Source organism: Astatotilapia calliptera, chromosome 6 (genome assembly GCF_900246225.1).
Source record: "Astatotilapia calliptera chromosome 6, fAstCal1.2, whole genome shotgun sequence".
NCBI classification, from domain to species: domain Eukaryota; kingdom Metazoa; phylum Chordata; class Actinopteri; order Cichliformes; family Cichlidae; genus Astatotilapia; species Astatotilapia calliptera.
The window spans coordinates 35,596,553-35,620,353 of NC_039307.1; the positions used below are offsets into that span (position 1 = coordinate 35,596,553).

General features: G+C 39.5%; 1 protein-coding gene across 1 annotated transcript in view; it reads right to left on the bottom strand.

Moving 5' to 3' along the window:
* Positions 1-23,801, bottom strand: part of lcor (ligand dependent nuclear receptor corepressor) — a 78,677-nt gene that overhangs the window by 22,355 nt on the left and 32,521 nt on the right. The window contains exons 2-4 of the mRNA XM_026171941.1: positions 13,843-13,908; positions 6,896-6,975; positions 2,732-2,864 (exon numbers count right to left, since the gene is read on the bottom strand). Of these exons, the coding sequence (XP_026027726.1) occupies positions 2,732-2,864; positions 6,896-6,975; positions 13,843-13,908 (279 nt within the window). The remainder of the gene's footprint in view (positions 1-2,731; positions 2,865-6,895; positions 6,976-13,842; positions 13,909-23,801) is intronic.

Genomic DNA, 23,801 nt, shown 5'->3' on the forward strand with positions numbered 1-23,801 from the left:
AGTTCTCCCAAACAAACATCAGTGTTACTTTTGAACCTTTTTGACACGTAGGGTTCTTTCCTTTTCATTACCCTTTGAGTGAAACGAATTATTTTAAACGTCACAAGAAAAATTGGATTTAATCTTGCACTTTTATCCCAAGTGTTACCGGCTATGATGGTTGATATCATGCAAACTACTGTTATTATTGGGTGATTCAAAAAGCTTATTTGACACAGACTTACATTCAAAACTAATTTACTCACATTTGTTATATGGCTACTATACAACAGATGTGCAATAAAAAAAGTGATAAAGACTATATGAACTCCTCCCATGCTTAATAATCAGTGTCATGGACGACAGAGATGAATTCTAAATGGTCTAAAGAATAATCAGTCTCAGGATCTATAATACAGTGGAACCCCGACTTACGAAATTAATTCGTTCCCGAGGGTCTTTTGCAAGTCGAAAATTTTCGTAAGTCGAATCACCCATCGCGCGTTTTGACTGAGGCGATGCTGAACGATAGGCTATAGGCTGCTAACTAGAACAACAATACGTCGTTCAAGTGGAACAGCAAAGCGCAAGTACGGAAGCTAAGGGGTTGTCACATGATTTGGAAGGCATTGTAGGCTCAGCCAATCAGAGCCAGCTTATTTCGTTACTCGGGCATTTTGCTGTAACACGGGCAAAAATATTGCCATTCAGTGCCTTCGTAACTTGAATTTTTCATGAAACGGGGGATTCGTAAGTCAGGGTTCCACTGTAATTGTAAATTGGCTACTTTGCAGATTCCACCTATCGCATGTTACTTTTAGAACGTAGCTACCATGATAAACAAGGGACCACTGTATAGATATTTTAAGGCTGTCAAACCTCTCACTATACACTGTATACACTTTTCTCAGACAGGCATGAACATTTTCACACTTTTCTCTTGTAGAATGAAACCAAAGATCAAACCCTGTTTTCGGGTCAAGAACATGGGAATAGAGCAGCTGCCAGAGAATTTAACATTAATGAATCAATGGTACGGAAGCAGAGGAAGCAAGAAGAATGAGTTGAGTAAAGTTTGATTTATCTGACTGTTTTGTTTCGCTTAATGCGCCTTATAATCCGAAAAATATGTTAACTTCTACCTTCCTTTAGCATGTCCAGAAGAAAAACTTTTTGTGTGCGATGGTTAGCATCTTCCTCTGCCTTTTGGGTGCTACCGCAGGTGCCTTTGACGGTGCAAAACATTTCGTGGCCATTGTTGTGTTTGTTGGGAGAAAACTTACAAACATACAGTACAGTACTTCAGAGTCACACTGCTAGTGATCGATTAGACAAGCTGAACGCATTCTGTACTGTACAGGAGACACGGCACGAAGGAGACTGATTGACAGTGGTCTACAGCCAATCAGGACGCAGAACACAATGTGATGTAAAAAACCCAAACAAACAAAAAAAAGCATGTAAAATTGCACAAAAAAACTAATAGAAACAGCGAAGCCGCGAAAGGTGAACCGCGTTATAGCGAAGGACTACTGTATTGTAAGACCACATCAAATTCAGATGAATCCCCAAAAGTCCATGTGAAAAGTCCATTGCTAAATTCATGCATTTTTGTTATGACTGTTATAGTGATACTTTTTCTTAGGGGTGTATGTATGTGGCAATCAGCACTAATGAGTTCACCTATCTTATTTTGAAAGTATCCAACGTCCTAAATTCAGTACTAGTTTCTCACTGTAACACCAATGTGTAAAGTAACACTGTACAGAGCTTCCTGCATGGCCTCTCACAATAACCATGGCACTGTTAGCACAGGTCGAAAAAGTGGGTCAGCCTCTCTGGCCCATTTCTCAACCGGTTTAGGGTCTACCTGCAAGGCAGAAATGTCTTTGTCCCAAATGTGAAACTCTGACAAAGTTACATCTGGGATCCCTCTGGGATCAATCCCTGGCCCCTTTTTATTCCAGCTGTACTGTCATGTCATCAATGACACTCAGGCATTACACATTGCTCCCAAACATAGACTTGTGTCCTCTCCAATTCAAGTCCTAATGCTGAGCATGATGGATAATTTCTACAAGAGCTATTTATTTTAGTTCCCAAAGCTGAGCTACAGAATGCAAAAGACATAGTTTAGCTATTTATGAATAAATTATTTTCCATTTGAGGAAAAGAGTTACATACAACTTGGTATTGCAACCAGTGGGTAACTGACCAACTTTCTGTGTTACAGGGTAAAGACTAACATTGCCTTGAACCATCACGCAAACATTCTTTATTTTTCTACTACACTGGGTCTTGATGCAGACTCTCAGTTTGTCATTTAAGCCAACTTTACTCTGATTGGCTACCCCTTAGAAATATGTTTAAAAAGCATGCAGTTAAAGCTTATGTTCTCACAGCAAAACTTATGAATTTGAGAGGACAATACTAAGGGCATCAATTACATCATGACGACTCAAAAGTAGAATAAAATGATCTAAAATAGAGTTTTAAAGCATGCATTTATGGACTACTTTCATATAAGCTAAAACATCATTATTTGAAACATGTTTAATACAAACAACCAGCAATGTAACATATATTGATGACAGAAAAAAGAAAATTTAAATAAAAATATATAGGAAAAGTATCATATTAATTCTAAAATAGACCCATGTTAAATTACTCTGGATATCCATGTCTAGACTGAATTTAATAAATGAATAATGACTGATGAAGAAATGACTAATGAAGGGTATGTATGTCGTACCTTTTCTGTGGAACACAGCATTGAGGAAGTCTTGAGCCTGTCTCTCCAGTCGGCTGATCCGAGACTGCTCCTGTTTGAAGTCTTCACACTCCGACAGCACGTGGCTGCCTCCACCGTTCTCCACGCTGTGCTCCTACACAGACAAACACGCAGAGACCAACGAGTGAGTAAAGGTTTGGTGTGAAAGAAACTAATACCCTCACACTACCACCACATTATGCCACTAGCATTTTTTCATTATGATTGTTTAAACATGTCCAGCTCTCAATGTCGACAATTCTCCGACAGTTCTGTGTCAACAGAAGATGGGTTGCACAGCGGGGACAAGCAGACTTCTCCATACGTTGGCCTTTTTTATTTATCTTGGCAAGCATAGTATGCATTTATATTGCATTTTCCTAGTCTTATTGACTACTGAAAATATTGCAGGGCAAGCCATACACACACACACACACACACACACACACACGTTTTTATTAAGATGACAATAACATAACACTACAGGGAGAAGTGGTGGCAGGACACGTCTTCACTTCCCCACTCACTCACTCACTACTACTACTAATGGCTCAGCCGCTGTGGAGTAAAATTAGGATTTAAAAATTCAGTGGTTGCCGGGTGATTGCATCAAATTTTTCTTATTTGACAAATGACTGCAAGTGGTTGAGCGTGTGGTAGCTTTAAATGCTGGGTGACCAAGGCAATCGAAACAACAAACAACCGTGGTTGACTTGGGAGTGACTGTCGTCACTCTCAGATTACAACATGTTTGCAAATAATTTTGCTCTAATTTAAGAGTGGCTATGTTACTGTGTGGCTGTTAAATCACCATCATGTAGCATCTACATCGCACTGAGTATTTCTTCTTCAGTCACCTTTCTCACTCACTGTGTGTTAATAGACCTCTCTCCCTTGAATCATACTTGTTATTAGTCTCTGTCTCTCTTCCACAGCATGTCTTCATCCTGTCTTCCTTCTCTCACCCCAACCGGTCCCAGCAGATGGCCCCGCCCCTCCCTCAGCCTGGTTCTGCTGGAGGTTTCTTCCTATTAAAAGGGAGTTTTTCCTTCCCACTCTTGCCAAAGTGCTTGCTCATAGGGGGTCGTATGATTGTTGGGTTTTTGTCTTTATGTATTATTGTAGGGTCTACCTTACAATATAAAGCACCTTGAGGTGACTGTTGCTTCAGAATTTATCAGTTAATTGGTGTATTCTCACAAACAGATCACATGTGCTTGACCCCATTTAGTTGTAACTGAGAGCAAACTAATTTCTAATCTTGCATGTGATCTACAAACACTGTTTTCCCCAGTCTGACTGAAGGGAGGCTCTCTTTAATCCAAACCACTAACTTTTCCAGGATATCGAGGCCTTTAGATCCTTACAGTACAATAGAGAGGAAATTTGAGTGCATGTATGCGTCTGTGTGCATGAGTGGTAGGAAACAAAGGAACTTAGATGAGAAAAGCTTTCTCCAGTCTCTGTTCTCTTTATTTTAACCCCTCAGCTCTCTTTCTGCTGGTGGTTTGCATGGCTTCAGATCAATGAATCGATGGTTCCCGCCCACTGAAGCTCCTCTGGCATCTTGCAAACAAGCAGAGGGTAATAATGGCGAGACAGGGAGAGCACTTGAAACCCTAACATATTAATAAAAACCTGTATTTGAGCGTAGAAGACGAATGTAATTGAGGTGCCATGGTTTGCATTATGTGAGCGGCTAACAGTTATTGAGTATTTAGAAAATATGGTGGAAAAAATAAACCTTCTGGAAACCCTGCAAGGTTTTGTGTAATTGATTTTACTCCGATAACTGCTTCAGTTTTTTTATTCATATCTTATCTGTGATTATGCTATTACATGCACAAGTGAGCTCTGGCAACGCAGCTACTGTTAGCTACTGCTACATGGCTTCATGCGCAGAGAAAGGCAGAGGCCAATGGGGGCTCGGAGATGGTAGTGAGTGGTGGAAAAATGGGGATGTTTTTAGCAGACAGATGGTCGACCCTGGGGGTCGGACCAGGGTCAAGTTGAAAAACAAGCAACAATGTATGTCTGACAGAAGGACGCCCCCTCCTAACTTCCTTCCCTTCCTTGTTTATTCTCACATACCTTTCTTTCATACATGTGTCCACATATACATTAGGTCAACATCCCAAAAAGTACTTACCCTGAGCTAAATAGGAAGAAAAAAAATAAAATAAAACGAACAAAAACAAATGAAAAGACAAAAAGTCTGCTAATGAACACTGTGACAGGCATTAAAGCTATAAGATGATTTCTTATAAATTATTGTGCATATTTTAGGCTTCAGTGTCCCTCCCCCAATCAACTGCCCTCATAGAAATGCATTCAAAAGCATATGATAATATTGATATGTTAATTAACACAACATATGTGACTCATCTCTTATTACAGCCTCCAGACTAACAAGTCGTTTCTACTTTCTTCTGATATTTAAAAAAGAATTTTTCTTTTCATCCACATCACCCCCTACGGTGTTTATAATGGCGACTGTGGTGATAAGAGAGCGGAGGCCACATGCAACAAGGGAGCCCATTTGGAATCATCCAGAGACTGTTGAGGGCCCCGTAGCATCCTTGCTCTTTTTGTTCCTCATTTTTAAGTGCAGCGGAGGGCGGTAACAATGAATGGCCGCAAAACACGAAGGCCTTCTGCACAGCAGAATGAGCAGAAGCACGATGAACACATGCTTGCATTTGTATATATTAAATAGAAGCTTGTCCAATAAACTCATTATTATTCTGTTCAGGATGCTTTTTGTTGGGCTAAGAAACTGTGAGGGTGTACCAGCATCTAGGCTACTGTGGGAGACCAACTAATTTACAATCATGTCAGCATCCTCCTCCTCCTTCCACACACACACACACACTCACTCACTCACCTCCAAATCATTATGTCACAGTCCTTTTATAGGCTAAATTGGGGTCAAGACCACGGATGGTTAAACAACACAAATAACAAGTAGTGCACCAGGAGGAGGAGAGAGACAAAGATGTGGTATTTTTCAATAGAAAACTTAAAACTGGCAGTGAACTAAAATACAGAACACGTGGACAAAGAAAATGAGCTGCTTCATGAAAGTAACATAAGTGCTGTATCAGGCAGAGAGCAGTATTCACCTCTGTTAGCGACAATGTTAGCGAGGAAATAGCTAATTGAAACGCACATCATGTTTTATTTTTTTTAAATTTGTACAACACTGCAGTGAAACATTCCCCTTCTCCACACTCACAGCACGCATTCAGTGGAACATGTTGTTATACATTATTCAAGGCCTTTACATCTTATTTGTAAGCCTTAGATAATAAAAGTGTGTTCTAATACACATCTTATATTGAGGGCCGTTTAAAAATGTAAACGTTTTTTTCCTTTGGACAAAAGCTGCAATTATTAAGTTGGGTGCAGGGATGGTGGTGTGGTTTGCCTCACAGCAAGAAGACCCTGGGTTGAAACCCAGTGAGTTGGGGTTCTCTACAGGTACTCTGGCTTCCTCCCACAGTCCGAAGAAATGCATGGGGTTAGGTTACTTGGTGACCTAACCCCCATGTGTAAATGTAGCCGTCTAGCTCTATAACACCTGTCCAGGATGTATACTGCCTCTCACACTATGACTGCTGGGATAGTCTCCAGCATCCCTTTGACTCTTAACTGGATATGTGGAAGAGAAAGGGTGGGTATTAAGTTATCTATTTGTATCTTGCTCTCCTAACTAATAATTAATGTGGTTAATTCCCAGTAACCACATCTATGAAAACAAATAAAAACTTAAAAAAATGTTTTCCTTTGCACTCAAAGTATGAAATAAATAAACCCAGCTATGCCACAGCACAATTACACAGTTACACATTATAAAATGTAGCCCCCACCCATCACCCCCCATATTCTGTAGTCTGCTTATTCTTTGAAACAAATTGTTCAATCGAGTGTGCTGCTAAAAAGCTAACATTAGTTTATTCAGGTGAAAACAAAACCTAATGTAACTCCATATTATATAAAAAAAAACCCTGCTCCATTTACATCAGGCACCTTCGTGTTGTGAGGTAAAAGTGATACCACCCAGCAGCTTCTGAAGAGTTGTGAAATCACAGCCATGTAATTAGAATGAGAGGGTCTTATCTAAAAGGGAGACTGAACTGCACCTACCTTGACTTTCTCACGTCTTAAGCAGCAGAAGAGACAGTTTTCATCAAAGGACCAGTCAGACACCTCCTCTGGCTCGCAGTCTGCATGACAGAAAGTATGCAATTAATGACTAACTCAAACTCCCATAATGCTCAGGATCTCATAAGTTGACTGATGTGCTACCCGGGAGCAGAATCTGTTAGTGTAACAGTAGAAACAAAGAGCAAAACAACGTGGTGAAGGTTTAATGTGTGTTTTACTTGATTTGCGAGGCGCTACTACAATTATTCAGTTTGAATATCCAGGTGCAGATCATTAGCGAGGTGTATATGAATCGAGGGAGAAATCCAGACTGATAAGCCGAGAGAGACTGACAGCTCAGGGACCACCACCCAGATCAACAACAGCAATAAAGTGATTCACTTTTAATTACAGTGACTGACTAAATTCCAGCGATTCAGTCCACAAGCATGCCGTGTAAAAATGAACCACACCTGTGACTGACAGATAAGCTCAATCAGGTATCAGGCACATTATTGCCTTAAACCTCCAAAAGCAGCGTGGACGTCTTTGTGCATATATCTGGGTCAGTTTGAGAGATTCACGCCCTGAAGCCGTCTTCACAAAGAATGTCCAATTTCCAAAACTGATTTCTCTTAAATGTGTTTTTCTGGATGACAAAGTTCACTGGTGTCTCCCTGTAGTTTTATGAGCTTCCAATCATTAAGCCAAAAATCCTGACAGACTCTCTGCCTCTGCAGGTGTTTTACTCTGCTCTAAATTCACATTTCAAAAGAGAATGTAACTGATCAAATACACACGAGCATTGTGGGCAATTAAGAGAACCACAAAATCACATTTAAAGCAAATCTGAGCAGCTAAAGATATATTTCTACACTTGTATAGAAATATAATGCATTTCTCTACTATAAATGCAAATGTGTCAGCACAAAAATTTGTGTTTACAGAAAATTCTGGTTGCAAAAATGGCGACGTGTGTAAACACTCTTATATTTATACAGAACAAATTAGCTGCATGTTACTATTACTTTTCACTTAACATTTATAATTAATTATTTGCTGTTGGAGGCTTGACTAGTTTTACTTTTTGTTGTTGTTGTTTTGTTGTTCTGTGCACAGAATGGGCAGATATTACTGGGTGTGTGGTTCTGATCTCATCTCAGGCTGATGGAGAGGTGGAAGCTGAAATCAAAATATCAAGTTTTGTAATTTTAAACATGTATGACATAAACCATAAAAGCTCCATATAATCCAATTAAAAACAACAACAACCTCTGATCAGTGGTTTCTCATATCAATAATAATCCTGTGATTGTCCTCTTATGATTAAATGATGATTGATTTAGATGATGTCAGCAGCAGAAATACATTTTTACCAACATAGCACCTTCTGAGCTGAGGACACTGGCTACAGCTGAGCTGTTGCCATGGTATTACACCTCCATTTAAAACAATATATATATATAGGAGGGAAAAGGAGGGACGAGTCAGCTCCACAGAGAGACAGAACAATATCAGAACATCCTGTGAACATGAAGTGTGTGCCAATTCAAAACTTCCCATCTCCAAAATGACACCTTTTCAGCAACTAAGCAAACACGCTGAATCTCAGGTGAAAGTGCTTCACAAAGTGTTACGCTGTGAGAATTTATTCCTTAAACTGTGAAAATCTGATAAATGTAAGGTGTATGATGTTCATTTTAACATCACACAGGGATGCCTGCAGTTCTGCTGTGATATATCTGTAGCACAAACTGCTTTGCTTTAATGCATTTGTTTCCATATGTATAGGAATGCCCTCGGTCTCATCAAACAACTCGATATTTCTTGTTCTTGATTCATTTGGGGTTTTTTCTTCTCGCGTCACTATTACCCAGTCATTTCAAGACATAAAGCAGTAAAATCTCTGTTTTTATGTAATTTCCTTTATTGTGCAGTATTGTCCTTAAAGAAAGAAAAAAACCTTCATCTTTTGCAATTTTAGAAAAATAGCAGGATTGAACCACCTGATTTATTTAGGTCCAAATGAAGAGCAACATTTAAAAACAAAAACAAATCAAAAAACAGTAGAATATTAAAAAAATATGTTGATGCTCATCTTTACTGCTGCATTTAACACATACAGAAATGTAAATATATACAGTCCACTCTGACATAATAAAGAAACCATTTGTACATGACCTGAAGCCATGTTCAGCAATTCTACCCTGTCCCGTCTTGTTACTGTGATGACCCCTCCCCACTCTGTTTGTTCGTGTTTCTGTGTGGGAGGAGGGCAGAGTAGCAGAGGTGGGTCCATAGGGGAGCCACACCTGGCACCGCTCCAGTGACTGCTTTATCAGAGGGCCGGGTTTGCACAATCCATCTCTCTTCTCCATTTGTTGGGTTTATGGCTTGCATGCATTTCCACTCATCCTTGCACTCTTTACACTGCTGATACAGATAATCTACATTTTATTCACAGTAAGGTCAATTTGATTAAAGGAATCGTATTTATTTCAATTTCCTTCTTTGTGTCGACTGTGAGCTGGCATACGTGCTGGGAATAGATGTTTCTGCAACAAGCTAATATCGGCAACTGTGTCCATCCATGCCTTTAACTTTCTATCTTTTTTTTTCTTTTTCCTTGTTTGCCATTTATGAGCATGAAAAGAATAATAAAAGAAAGAAAGGAAAATCTTTATATTTATATGGATATTTACAGGATACCTTTGTTCTGAACAAGGAATTTAATAATCCCAAACATGAAAAACAATAATATTTGAGCTATAAATGTGAATATATTATTAACTTGTATTTTTTTCACATTTATAGTTTGACAATAACTGAAAAACAAAGCAGGGCAAAACAGAGCACACGAGGGCAGGCGGGCAATGGCAAGTGACAAGCAGATGACATTCCAGGAGTTTTTGTTTGTTTCTTTGTGCCATACCATGACCTTCCATTACTTTGTAAGATTAGAAAATCAATAATCCAATTTGTTTGAGTTGTATAATCCCTTACAGTGAACATCAAGTCTGCAATCAGTTTTGTAAAAGCTATATTATTTGTTTTGAGGCGACGCAAAGCACTCCCTTTGCACTTGATGCCTCGGTGTAATCGATTACAAAGAAGGTTTAAAAATGGATTTTCACACTGCGCTGTACTGAACAAGACAACAGGCTGCCAAAAATGAAATATCTGAAGATGAAAATATAACCAATAGGATTTGGAGTTAAAGAGTAACTAAATCCCAACCGCTGCTTTTCTGTCCCCTCTGGCTAACAGTTTAATCTGCTTCACCTCGCGATCACACCCTACAGCAGAGTAAGACACACAAGTAAGATCCGGTCAGGAGGAACACCAGCATGCTTCTTTAAGAAGAACCTGTTCAAATCCTATAAATAGGGTCTGCTAGTTTTCCCCTTTTTTAAAGTGTGTGTGCAGATATGTGCCTGAAATCTCCAGCTTCCCATCATTTTCCTGCGAGACGTGCAGACGATTCAGTTACTACTCTCTCGTTTTCTTTGTGCATCTCTGTCTCCGGGACGGGAATGAATAAGGTCAAAGGTGAGCTGTGCTTGAACCCCATGGTTGTGCCACTTACAGTATCCCTGGGAATGCGCCAATTAAGCTCCAGTCCCACAGCTAGCTTAACCCCCACCCCACCCTAACAGTATTCAAGGTATTTGTGAGTGTGTGCAAGTAGTAAACACAAAGGCGATACTGGCACAGTTTAGAGGAAGCTTTCAGTGTGTGTGTGTGTGTGTGTGTGTGTGTGTGTGTGTGTGTGTGTGTGTGTGTGTGTGTGTGTGGGGCCCTGCTCAGCTCTCGGCTTGTTTACATGCACACAATCAGCTCAGCATACCTGAGCCTGAGCAGCCTGCTTTCGTAAACGTGACAACTGAGAAAATGCAGGTTTCTTTGAGATTAAGAGATACACGGTTTCCAAGCTACCGCAGATGTGATTTCTCTGTAATGTACATCTATGCTGTTTAACGTGAGCTTGTATATCTTTGCATATCTTAGTGTATGCCCCTCAGCACCCTGCATAATTATGTTTATATGTTTGGTTTTGTGGACAAGATTACAGCGAACCACTGACCAAAAAACAGGAAAAAAACATGGAAGCTACCGGCAACTATTGCAATCATCAGACTTCAGCTTCACTTGCTCTGAATCACGTAGCAGCGCCTTCTTTCTTAAACAGACCTTTAACATTTCTGACATTTTGATCGCAGACTGAGAAAGTTTTCTGCGCCCACAGGACTCAAATCAGTAAATATATAACTCTAAATTGAGAGCTGGCTGACTTCAGCTTTAAACAGAAAGTCTGGGAAACACAAAGGAGGGTGAGGGCCCTTTGAGGGAAAAGAATTCATGAGACAGCATTTTGTTTGGGTTTTTTTTCCTCTTCAAGTCACAAAGATTAACTTTTGCTAGGCGTTTGTGTTTTTACGTGAGGGAGGCTTCACTGCTGCCTCATGTGCCACCTTTACTTGGGAGACAATGTATATATGTGTGTATGTCTGCGCACGAGTGTAACGCATGATTGAAAATGACATGCCCGAAATATTCCAAAAATGCTCTAAGTTGGTGGGGGATGGGTCACATGACACCAGAACGCCATGTTGACCTTGTTTTTTCTGAGAGTGCATGTGAGAGAGTGAGCCGGGCAGCCTTCCTTCGCTTTAGTCACGTGATATTTATGAGAACATGTAACAATTGGGTTTTGCTGATGTAAAAACTAATTTTGTAATTCCTATAAGTACTGTGAGTGTTGTGCATGGGGGAAGAGGCACAGATGATAGAATACCTGAATGCAAACACACCACCTGTGTTTATGGCATCCTGAGTTTCAGAATGTGAATGAAAGCAGTCATCACACAGACAATGCTGTGCAACCACAAATATACTTCATAAATTTACATATGCACTGGGGTTCACCAGTTTGGATGACAGACTGGGGAACCAGCATATGATTGAGCGCTGGAAAATGTGTACACTGTGATTGTTTAACGCTTCTTCCACTAAAGCAGGGGTGTCAAACTCCAGGCCTCGAGGGCCGGTGGCCTGCAGGTTTTAGATATCACCCTGGGTCAACAGACCTGAATCAAATGATTAGTTCATTACCAGGCCTCTGGAGAACTTCAAGACATGTTGAGGAGGTAATTTAGCCATTTAAATCAGCTGTGATGGATCAAGGACACATCTAAAGGCTGCAGGACACCGGCCCTCGAGGCCTGGAGTTCAACACCTGTACACTCAAGGCAGGTCTGAAGGAAAAAGGTGGTCAAACCTAGTGCTAGTAAAGCATACCTAATAAAATGGCATCTAATTCTTTGTGGCATAGATTCGACAAGGTGCCGGAAAGATTCCTCAGATGTTTTGGTCCACCTTGACTTGACAGCATGACACAGATCTGCAGATCTATTGGTTGCTCATCCGTGATGTAAATATCCAATATTACCAGATCCCAAAGGGGCTCTACTGTAGTTCTGATCATTCAAGTAACTGGTTTTAGATTATGTGAGCTATGTGACATGGTGCTTTATTATTATAAGCAGACATCAGGACATAAAGGGACAGACATGGTGAGAAATACATGTAGACTGTGGCCTTTAAATGATGCTCAGCTGGTAGTAATACATGTGAATAAAAAAATCAACATACATAAGAGATAAAGACAATGGCTCTGCTGTAACTTGGGCTATATTTATATGCAAAGTGATCACTCAGGGAAAAAGCAACAGAAGATGCTGCGCTGCTCTCTGGAACTCTCTGAGGCCTTGCTAATCACTCACCAAATAAGCACAGCAAAGAGGGAGGGCTGTTCTTGTGTCTGTAGTTTTTCTACTCTCCTTTTTTTTGATGGATTCATTTGGGAAAAAGAGATTGTGCCGAAGGGATATAAACAATAGCTAAATCTTCTAACAAAATTTGAAGAGGCGAATATTTGAATATTCTACAACTAAAAGCATCTAAGATGACAGAAGAAAAATCTCATAAAGGTTCAAGTAAAGGTCAAAAGACCTGGCATGTTGGATTTTATGAAAAAGAGGAATGACTGCATACACCATAATATTATTTTTATATTTTAATACAGATGTGCAGATCCACATTCAAGTCAGCATGAAGACACATCTGCAGGGTGGTGCTGATCTGTGACATCAGCTGTGTGATTCAGACCGAGCCCTGTTTCTGCTGCTCGTGCTCTCACCGTGAATGCAGTCGTAGCAGATGCATTTAAGTCACTATTTTTTTGCACTGTATTTAGCCGTTTACCAGCTCTTCTAGCATCAGACCATTAGAGAGCAGTGAGAGCCTCATTACCAGAGAAACCATCAAGCTCAGCTGGTCCAGGCTGCCAGTTTTTGTCCTTCTCCAGCTCTGTTTAGTGACATCTGGCCTGTATAAATTAAAGGCTATTGTATGAATTAATCATATTGTTTTGTATTCTAAATGCTTTCTGCAGCAGCGTCACTTCTGTAGGCAATAAATGTTTTAAAGTCAGATCAATGGGGAGATGCTGTGTCGCTCATTGTCATGTCAGTATATATTTATTGAAGGTCCACAGTGTCTCTCACGCTGAATAACACTAAGCTAAATTGAGAGCTGAGCTCCTGCTGTATGTACATGTCTATTGTTTTTTTTAAAAACAGAAATATATAAAAGCTCTCCAGAGCACAAGATGAAAATGACTTTAGTCCTTCCAAACAACATTGTCACTGATAAAAAAGATTTATTTTATTTTTCTCTCAATAAATATCCATTTTGTTGTTTTGTTTATTTCATTTTATTAAAGTTCCCATTTTTTCCCCTCACAGTTTCATCACGTGTGTGTTACTTGGTACGTCAGCTGCCAAAGACTCGGTAGGACAGACTGCCATTTGCGTTGCTAACTATGGTCGGTGCGTTTGTATACAGTTGTATTTGCAAATGCTGATTTGTTTGGTTTGCATGTTTACCTTGGAAAAGGGTGATGTCTTTGACTAGTCCCGGCCCAAACAAGCCTTCCAAGATGCTTTCAAAGCCTGTGAAAGACAGACAAGATGTGACGTTAATGCCAGCTGACACAGTTCCCATCGAAACAACTAATGGCAGCGACCAAAAATACAGCTGCGTGGAATAAAACAATCGTTCTTTTAAGGAGGAAATGTGATGACAACGTGCTTTTCTCCTGGGATAGATTTCTGCTGATGCACAAAAGAAAGAAAAAGCGATATAATAATAAATGTGGGAAAAAAAACTATTTAAATGAAAATGTAAAGATTTAGCAATATATTATTTTATGTGTGCACACAAATATGAAAATATATTTGTATACGCACACACACAGAATGATGTTAGAGCACAAAAACAAAGGCCTTTCGGTCACACAAAGAGTTAAATATCTACAAAGATAAGGCTCAGTGAGCACTTATTACATATACACACACAATAAAAAGAAAAGACACACACACTCAAACACACACACTTTCTTTCTAGCTCTTAAAGCAAATGAGCGATTTACCTCTAATACACCAAGCTAATGTCACTCACTTTTTATTAACTGTAAATACCCCCGATGTGGTGTTGCCAAGCAACAGCACACAAAAAAACCCATAAATACGTATTGTAATTTTCAACCTGACCACCCCCCACCACCACCTCCACCTTTCTTCTCTCTTTCCTCCCCCCAACCCATCCTCCACTAAATGGAAACAGAGGCAGACGGAGAGAAACGGAGACAAAGACATATGTGTGTTTAAATGTGTGTGCATTTTGAGCAGGGGATGGAAGGGTTGGAGGGGTGCGTGCAGGACGCTGCATGCACTCACACACGAACATAGTTCAAGTGTGGGCACTTCGCTCGGTGCTGAAGATGACAGTGTGAGGCCATGCTTCTTTACTCGCAGGAATAGCAGAGACTGAAAAACCAGAGCCTGCATGGAAATGTATTTCTGTTATAAAATCATTACAGTCAGCAGCAACACTTCAGCTCCCACAGCACCAACACTATAAGCAACCAATATAGGAAAGAGGTCAAAGATTCAAGGATTGCAGCTGCATTTTATAGGTTTCAATCCAATGTGGAAGAAACGCAGTTGGAATGGATCTGGTTTGATTTTGCTCTTATTTTTGTTTTGCCGTAATTAATACACGACACGAGACAGCTGGTTTTCAACTTCTAGACTATCTGAGCACACTGGTTTCAAACTGTGACCGCAACAATAGCGGTCAGCTTTAATCTGACGGTGTATCTATCAAACACTGTATTTATTTCCAGATGCTTTTCAAGTCCCTTTTTTTTTTCATTTTCACCATGAAAATTTGACTTTATACGCTTGGTTTTAAAACAATGAGCACATTACTGATTATGCGCTTAGACGTGCAGGAACACTGAAAAAAGTATGTGAAATGGTGTGTGTTTGTGAAAGAGATACAGAAAGAAATCCCTCATTATCTGTCCCTTACTCTCCAGGCTTGTGTTGGCCTACAGCCAGATACAAATGAACTTGTGCGTATGTTTTAATTTCCAGAAACATCTGCCATGTGGTGACACAACAACACATACAGAAATATTACTCAGGACGTTTGTCTGGCAAAATCCAGCTCAGGTTGAGTTTAAAATTAAATAACATGATAACTACTGCAACAACTCCAGCATCATCTATTTAACAGGTCCTCCCTTATCGATAAATACACAGCTACTTTATATAATCTATATAGATTACAGCACTAGATTAGAAACAATTCAAGTAGCATCAAACCAAATGTGTTCAATTTTTAAGTTAATATTTTTAATGAAGTTAGTATTTTATAGTTGCTATTCACATGGATGGTATTGATTAAACCTATTGTGATGGGCACTTTTTTATATTTTGCAAAACATGTTGTATGAAAACACATCCACCTACCCAGCTTACCACACACCCGCACATCACAGTTCCCTTAAACCTGCACATGCAAAATTCATGCAACCAACAAAGACGGCTTTGATAACAAAAAAACAGAAGCTTCAAAGAATTTTCAAAAGCTTCAATTTTTTCTCCTTCCTCTCCAGCTGGCAATGTGTGCAGAAACACAGCTCTCCTTTCAAGCTGGGGGGATATAATTAGGGTTGCAGCGCTGCATGAGAAATCAGCGCTGAAAGTCAAAATTACTGAGCTGCTGCTCTATTTGGCCCATAAGATGGTGAGTGTTTAAAAGGTACAGTCAGCCGCAAACGCTTCTCTGACAGAAGCCCGGGTAGAGTAGAAGATGACTCCCCCGAAGGCCAAAGCCATGATTGGACACATGAGATTGGGGATGCGATTGGGCAAAATGAGATTAGGGGCTGTGATTGGCTAGATGAGATAACGGTGACAAAGTCTCTTGAGCCACTGGCAAAAAGCTCCAGAAATGTAGGTCAGTTAGTGAACACACACACTGCTGGTCCAAAAGCAGTCACACATGACTTAGTAGAAAGAGACCACACACACACACACACACACACACACACACACACACACACACTATGGCATCCGGGACTGTGTCATTGTGTTATGCAAAAATACATGTGAATATAAACTCTCTTCCTCTTTCTCTCGCACACAAATCTTTAAAATCTCCACTGTGCCACTTCATTTCACTTCACTGTACAGCAGCACAGCTGAGAGGAGCATGACCAAAACTGAGGCACATACACAAAAATGCACACATGCACAGAATCAGCAGACATCAAGCTGAACGGTGTGCATTTCGGTGCACATGACGAGCAATTGTGGCAAATATGTGAACAAATGACCGATGCAGTGAATCACGGTGAAGCTGCTGCACATGCAGGGTATAACACACACAGCACTTTAACGATAAAGAAGAAGTGGATGATGTAGACATACATGCTCGGCAACTTTACACTAGGAGCCATTATTTTTTTAATTAAAGCTTTGGCATTTTATGGTATGTTTACGAGTTAATGAAAGCGGACAGAAAATATGATAACCCCACACTCTATATAATAGATGGATGTAGCCACATAATGCCTGCCACCATTTTGGAATCTTGGAGCTAAAAGCTGCCATATTTAGACTAGAAGATGCTAATCAACTAATGCTAGCAAGCTTCGTTAGCTGCAAGTTATTATGAAGGCTGGAAACTCTGCAGAGACCAAAGCTTTTGTTCGTAACAGACAGACTTCCTCAAGGCTGAAAGGAGGCTCACTTTGGGTTATTAGATGAACTGCAGTTTTGGCATTCATTCACTGATGTTTCTGCTTGGCGTTAACCAGATTTGGACCTTTTTAAAAAAAAAATATTGTGTGGATATATCTCTTAGGAAAACACCATCAACATCAGATTGGTAAAAGTCTGCCTCTCGGTGCTCTCACAGCGCTGCTTTGTATTTGTCAAGAGCAATGAAGCAACTAAAAAATTCACTCAGGGTGTGCTTGTCAAATCAAAGCACACCCAAACGTGTAAAGAAACAACATCTCTCAAATTTCCAACAGCCAAAAGGAAAAAAAATGAACATGACCCTGAAGGAAGTAGTGCAATCAACCTGAGCAGGAAGCAGAGAGGGGAGCAAACAGGGATTGGGTTAAGCAGCACAGAGGAACCAACGCTTGACTTTCTTGTGACCACTGGATGCACACTATATATAGTTCTGTATGAACATTAATAATTCATTGTGACCAAAGCCTTTAGAATAAGGCCCCTTGCCTGGTCCTGATCAAATCAATACCTAATTAACCCTAACAGCAGTAAGGAGTGCAGGTATGTGGTCTCCTAGAACTGTTTATAGCTGAAAGCCTGGCTGTAATAGAGAGGGTTAGGGAGGAGGAGAGATGGATATGGTTGAATAAAAAAAGGAAACATGAATAATATCACACAGTTTCAGGCAATCTTTCCAGGAGACATTAATTGTGGTGTTGTAGGGTTGACATTTACAAAAGTTACAAAAAAACGGTCCTGGTAGAAATCCTTAATCCAAGTTGAATAAATCCAGGGTCATGAAAATGAGACAATACATGGGAGTGCAAACTGGAGGGAATAACTGAGCATCATTTACTCCTCCTAACACTCTAATAAGCTAGGGTTTCAATTTCTTTACAGTTTTTTTTATCCCTGCAAGGTCATTACATCCAAACCTTAACCCTATAAAATCAGAATATGTCCTTTTCCCCCTTAAATCTTAGCAAGAACAAGAACAAGGAAAATAATCTTTCTAACTGACACATATTTTAAACCATTTCAGTTGTTTTGACTTGGACCTTCAGTATTTATTAACCCTTTAAAACCTGCAGCATGAAATAACTGCCAGAAATCTTTAATTATTTGATAATGGAGTGTTTGTTGAACCTTTAAGCAAAATATATAAAAGATATATTATTTTTAATCTGCATATATGAGTTTTAATTTGTATCACATTTACAATTTAGTCATTAAAAATCTATCATGCAATTTATATCGTTTTTTGAGGGTAAAAGAGAAGTCTCAAAAACTCATAAAAACGCATGTATTAAATATGCTTGGCTTTAATTTTTGGCCTCTAAATACATATCCAACACTCTTTGATGATAACCTGTTGACACCTGTAAAATAAACGTACAGAAGTCAATCTGTGAGAATTATTCTGACGAGGCCGTCTTCAGTCACGCTGATCCTGTTCTCTGGAACAAGCTGCTTGATGATTCAAAGTCCATGACAACTGTTACGCTCAAAAACTTCCATATTCTCCCACACCTGTAGCTAATCGCTGTGTGTGTGTGTGTGTGCGTGCGTGCGTGCGTGCGTGTGTGTGCGTCGCTGTATGCAGACACGTACTGCATTTCTTTGTGGCTTTTATTGCCGTGTAACATGTTTGACGTATTCTGCTTTATTAATTCAGATTTTACTTTTCACTCACGCCTATTTTTATGTTGCCTCATATTTGTTTCTTTTTCTGTTTATGCCTATATTTTCAATTTTTGTTTTCCACTGTAAATCAGTCTTACTTTACAGATAATAAAAGGTGATATATAAATACAATTTCTATTCCACATATAGCTGATGGAAATGCAAAGTGTTATTAAAAACAACATGAAGTGTGGCTAACCCAGTACTCTCTGAGACGCACCAAACACCGGGCACTTTTCTCTATTTGTTATAAGCAGCCAGCATTATTTCAGACCTCTAAGGCAAGAAACAGAAGTGACTACCATTAGTAGTAAAAGAAAATCCTGAATTACTTTAAATATCATGAGGTGGTAAATACATTACAGAAGGTTACCTATGAAATCAGGGCCCACAGTGGCCATTACAGCCACAAACTGTCAGTTTAAAGTGTTGTTCAAGGTCCTAAGAAGCAAGTTTAAGTAAAGCAGTAACTACTACACAGAGCTGTTACAATCATCTTTTTTAGTTCAGCAAAACCTGAGTATTAGTTAGTGGACAAGACAGCTAGCCAGAACGCAACCGTCCACATTGGGCGGATGGTGATTGGCATGCCTATTTAAGTTAGATATTATTATTTTGTTAAAAAATAAAGTTGCAATAATGATTACAAAAATGTCTTGAAAAAATGAAGAAAAAAAGCTTTGTCTGATCAGCGCAGTGCAGCAGAGCTCTGGTGTTTATGATCTCTGCCCTCTTGAATATAGCTGTTCTAAATAGCAGCAGCAATTTAAACAGAGACTGGTGTTTAACGGTAAAAATAACATCATTCTCTGTGACATTATTCTCTGTCATTCTTTGCACTTTGACCCTGATTAAAACATATCATCTGCCAGCGATAATGTGAGGACGCACGGATTTGGAATGACACAGGAGCATCACATTATAAGTTAACGAGCAGAACCTCTGAATTTACTGCAAGAATAACCTGTTGTTCCAGATTTCTCACCTATCTCACATAGGTGAGAAATCTGGAACAACAGGTGGCCATTTTTCACACACCACCCCAAAAGATTCAAAACATCAAATCCGAGATTTTAGACATTTATTATTTCAGTTTTCAGTTGATTTTACACATTTGCTTTCTGTTTCAGATTAGAGGCACTAGGATAAGTTCACTAGCCAGTCTAAAATAAAAAGGTCTAATTCTAAAAGCACTAATTCTACACTTACATTTATCAGGTAGTAACAACCACAGCTTGAAAGGGATTTGTTCTTGTTCTATTCTATACTGAACGCACAGTTTTCTAACATACTACAGCTTGATAAGCCAAAACAAAATAAAGAGAGACTGAAAAATAAAACAAAACAAAAATTAGCAATAAAAAAAAGAAGAGTGTAGTTGCTGCTGTGCAGTCAAATATACCATAAAAGTATTTTATTTTGAAATTAAACTGGTGGCCACAAGAATAATTAAAATATATAGGAGCTATTAGGATGTAGCTGTAAGTAATTAGTATGAAAACTTTCCTGCGTTTTGCTACTGTTGGTGTTTTTCTTTGTGCGCTCATATAAAATGTACAGTTTTGGCCTTGGTAGCTATTGAAATTTAAAAGAAAATAAAAGCTTTTCTGTCTTTTGTTTTTTAATATGAGCTTCACAGCAATGTCACCCCTAGGATCAGCTATCTACTTTGACTGGATGATGCCTGAATGACTGCTCCAAAGAAATACATTTCTGTTTGACCTTGCCACAGAGTCTAAATGAAGACTGAGCATCTGATTTCAAGGCTGCAGATGACACACAAGTAAGAAAGGATGCTTTAATGAGGCACTATATTATAGTTTTCCTCTCTAACAAAAAGAAAAAATTTGGATTAATATCACTGTCACCTGCACGGCTGTGCAGCTGCTTTAGCATGCTCAGACTGTTTAGTGTGTTTGATTACATATGTAGAGGATGACGTTTTGTAAATTGAAAGCAAACCTGAGGATGTAGAAATGTTAATGTAGGATTAGTGGTAGTTAGAACCAGGTCAGCTGACTTTCAACTGTTCACTTACTGAAGGGGCTTCACTGTATATGCTCAGTCTTACGAAAATAGTCTTACTTTTTTGTATTTTAGGATTTAAATACCATTAGTATGCAAATTTTGCAATATCTGGTTTTTAAAAAAAAGAGTCAGTGAGCATGGCAAAATCTTTTACAAATATGGTGTCAAAGGGAGAAGAAAATATAAGATCAACGAGTCATAAGAATGTGAAGATTTTTAAAAGAAATCATTTTAGATCATAAACTCATGGTTTTAAAAAAAAAGACCAGCGCTGGATTGCTGTTCACAAATTAAACATTCTTGCAAAGTGAGAAGTCTTTTGAAACACGGAAAATCTAATGACAAAAAGAACTGTGAGACAAAATATCACAGCAGAGGGGAAAAAAACATGAAATCCTTTCTTCTCTGCAGGAGAACTAATTTCAGCGGAACAATTGAAGCGTTTAGTGCTTCTCTGTGCGAGAACAAATAGAAATATAAAAGCGTGTTTACTAAGAGTCACAACCACCGCCGGCACGTTGTATGTATATGCATATACATGCAGCGTGTGCATGCATGTTTGCGCATGTGTGGGTGTGTGTGCAGGAGACTGAAGACGAGTATGAATAAAGCAAATATGAGCAACGACTGGCCAAAGGCGTGGTCAAACAGAGTGTCAAACAAACTGTTAGAGAAAACAAGGAAGAACGCAGCCTAAACATAGTGTGCCGATTCAATCTGACGGCTTCTCAGCAAACTAAATCCCTAATCTCATCTCATCTCATTTCTCTGAAGTATCCGGTGATGAGCTGAAAGGAGGCTGATGTGCGCTGGCAGCTATTTTTGTGACTAACACACCAGAACTACTGCACACACGTACACACGCTTGTTAACGCAGCAGGAACGCTACAAAAGCAACTTAAGTCCGCTGGTGTCTCATAAGAAGGTGACTCAACACAACAATGCACTGTACCACAACATGAACCATACTTTGGCTTCGGTGCTTTGACTGTATCCTCTGAATGTGCCCACAGCTTTGGGAAAGAAAGGAGAACAAAAACTAGGTCGAGCTCTCGGATTGGTTGACAAATCACCCCCTGCCGCAAAACAACAAACGACCGAACAAGAGCAGTGAAATTAGTCTCCTCCCCTAATGCACAGACAAATATGCCGAGTGCATATGCACAGCTGACTCTGAACATGCAAACGATTGGTCAAGGCAAATTTGGCTCCCTGTCTCCCCACAATGCAGTGGGGCAGGCTTGGGCTCAGATGGGTGTGGTGAGGCTGCTCCAAATCTGTGCTCCCTTTTTTGTTCTCTTTGCTCATTTCTGCCGCTGAGCGAACGTCTCAGTGGGAGGAAAGAAAAATTCCAATTACTTCTCTAACTATCTAATTATTTCATTATGTGGTGGTGAGCAGGAAGGAGGATGAAGATGTCTCTCTGTGTTTCCTTTCATCTTCAGCTGATGACACCTGAAACTATTACCTCTGTGCCCAGTCCCTCTGCTATGGTTTCTAGTCACGCTGTCAAGTATTTATAGCCACTTTTGTCATCTTCAGTTTTCTTGACCTCCAACACAAACATTCAACACTTCTTGAATTTTAGCTCTTCTGGCTTTGCATGTGTGCCCCGAGAGTGCGAAAAAAGTGAGAAGAAAGGGAAGTGCAGGCGTATGATGCCACATATGAAAGTGCTAACAAGAAGCTAATTGAAAACAATTAAAGAAGAAATGGGGAATTTATGGACTATGTAAGGCAGGGCCTCTTGGGGGCAAGCAGATAGTGGTGATTACTGATGTATTAAAGAATGGGACTGGTACTGTGTGTTTTCTTTTGTTTTCTGCCAATTACTTTGTCTGCTAACGTGATAAACTGTGGAGGGTGTGAAGGAGCAGAAGATGAGTGGACTCTGAGGAAAAACAGAGTCGACTGATGCCGAACAGGAAGGTGTGAGTTTTTAATATTTCTGATCATTTACATTTTAGAATTTGAACAATTAACACCACTATTATATATCTTAGATTTAACCCCTAGAGAAACATACTCTGTGAGCAAGAACCTGGCAACAGTGGGAAAGAAATAGTCTTAACAGAAACCTCCAGCCATGGACTTTGCTCCAGAAGTCTTTTAGTTTATCTGTTTGCAACCGCTTTACATAGTGCCATCTTCTTTCTCAAAGAAAACATCTTACTAACAGCAGCCCTTCCAGCTCTTTGTACAGTCTTTTTGTAATTCGAATGTTATGAACTTTAGCTTTTAAATGCTAACTGAGGCCTGACTGTGAGATGCAGACTCATTGCACTGACCTTGGGGTGAATTTGAAGTGTCCATTTCTGGTGAGACCATCAGCTGATCATTTGATGAGCAGTAAGAGGATACTTAATTTTTCACAAGACTTTATAAAATCCTTCAAAGTTTTCTTTTCCACGTGATTGTAGTCAGTGCATTCACACTTGGCCAGTTTGACTCTATGGAAAACTACAGAATCAGATTGAATACCGGTACATATACCTCATCTTCTTGTTAAATCAAATGCTGCCGTTTTTACTCACAAGCTCAAAATCTATTAGTTGTCCCTGGTACAAGATTGAAACCTAGTGGGAACACAGCCTTTCACAGTCTTTGACAACAAGGCTCTGGAACAGCTTACCACTCCAGCTCCGTTTAGCAGACTCTCCTTTAACCTCCTAAGACCCGAACTCTTCCACGGCATGTATTTTTAATTTCTCTTTGATATTTGGGCTGATTGGGACCTGATGAATGTAAAAACAAAGAATCACCAGATTTTTTTTTACCCAATTTTTGTTTCTAAGAAAAATGAGATCCATATATAAGGATATTTGTTTTAAATTGTGATAAAACAGAGGCAGTATAATGTCCTCGTAAGTGGATATCAGGCTCTTGTAGAGTAAAATTTAGTATTTTGGTCTAGACAACCCAAAATGTGATGTCCACATATGTGGACGCCAGGTCCTAGGAGGTTAAAAGAAACATTTTCAAACTTGTTTATGTATTTTTATTCTGTGAAGTCAGTGAAGTGCAGTCATTTAAAAATCTAT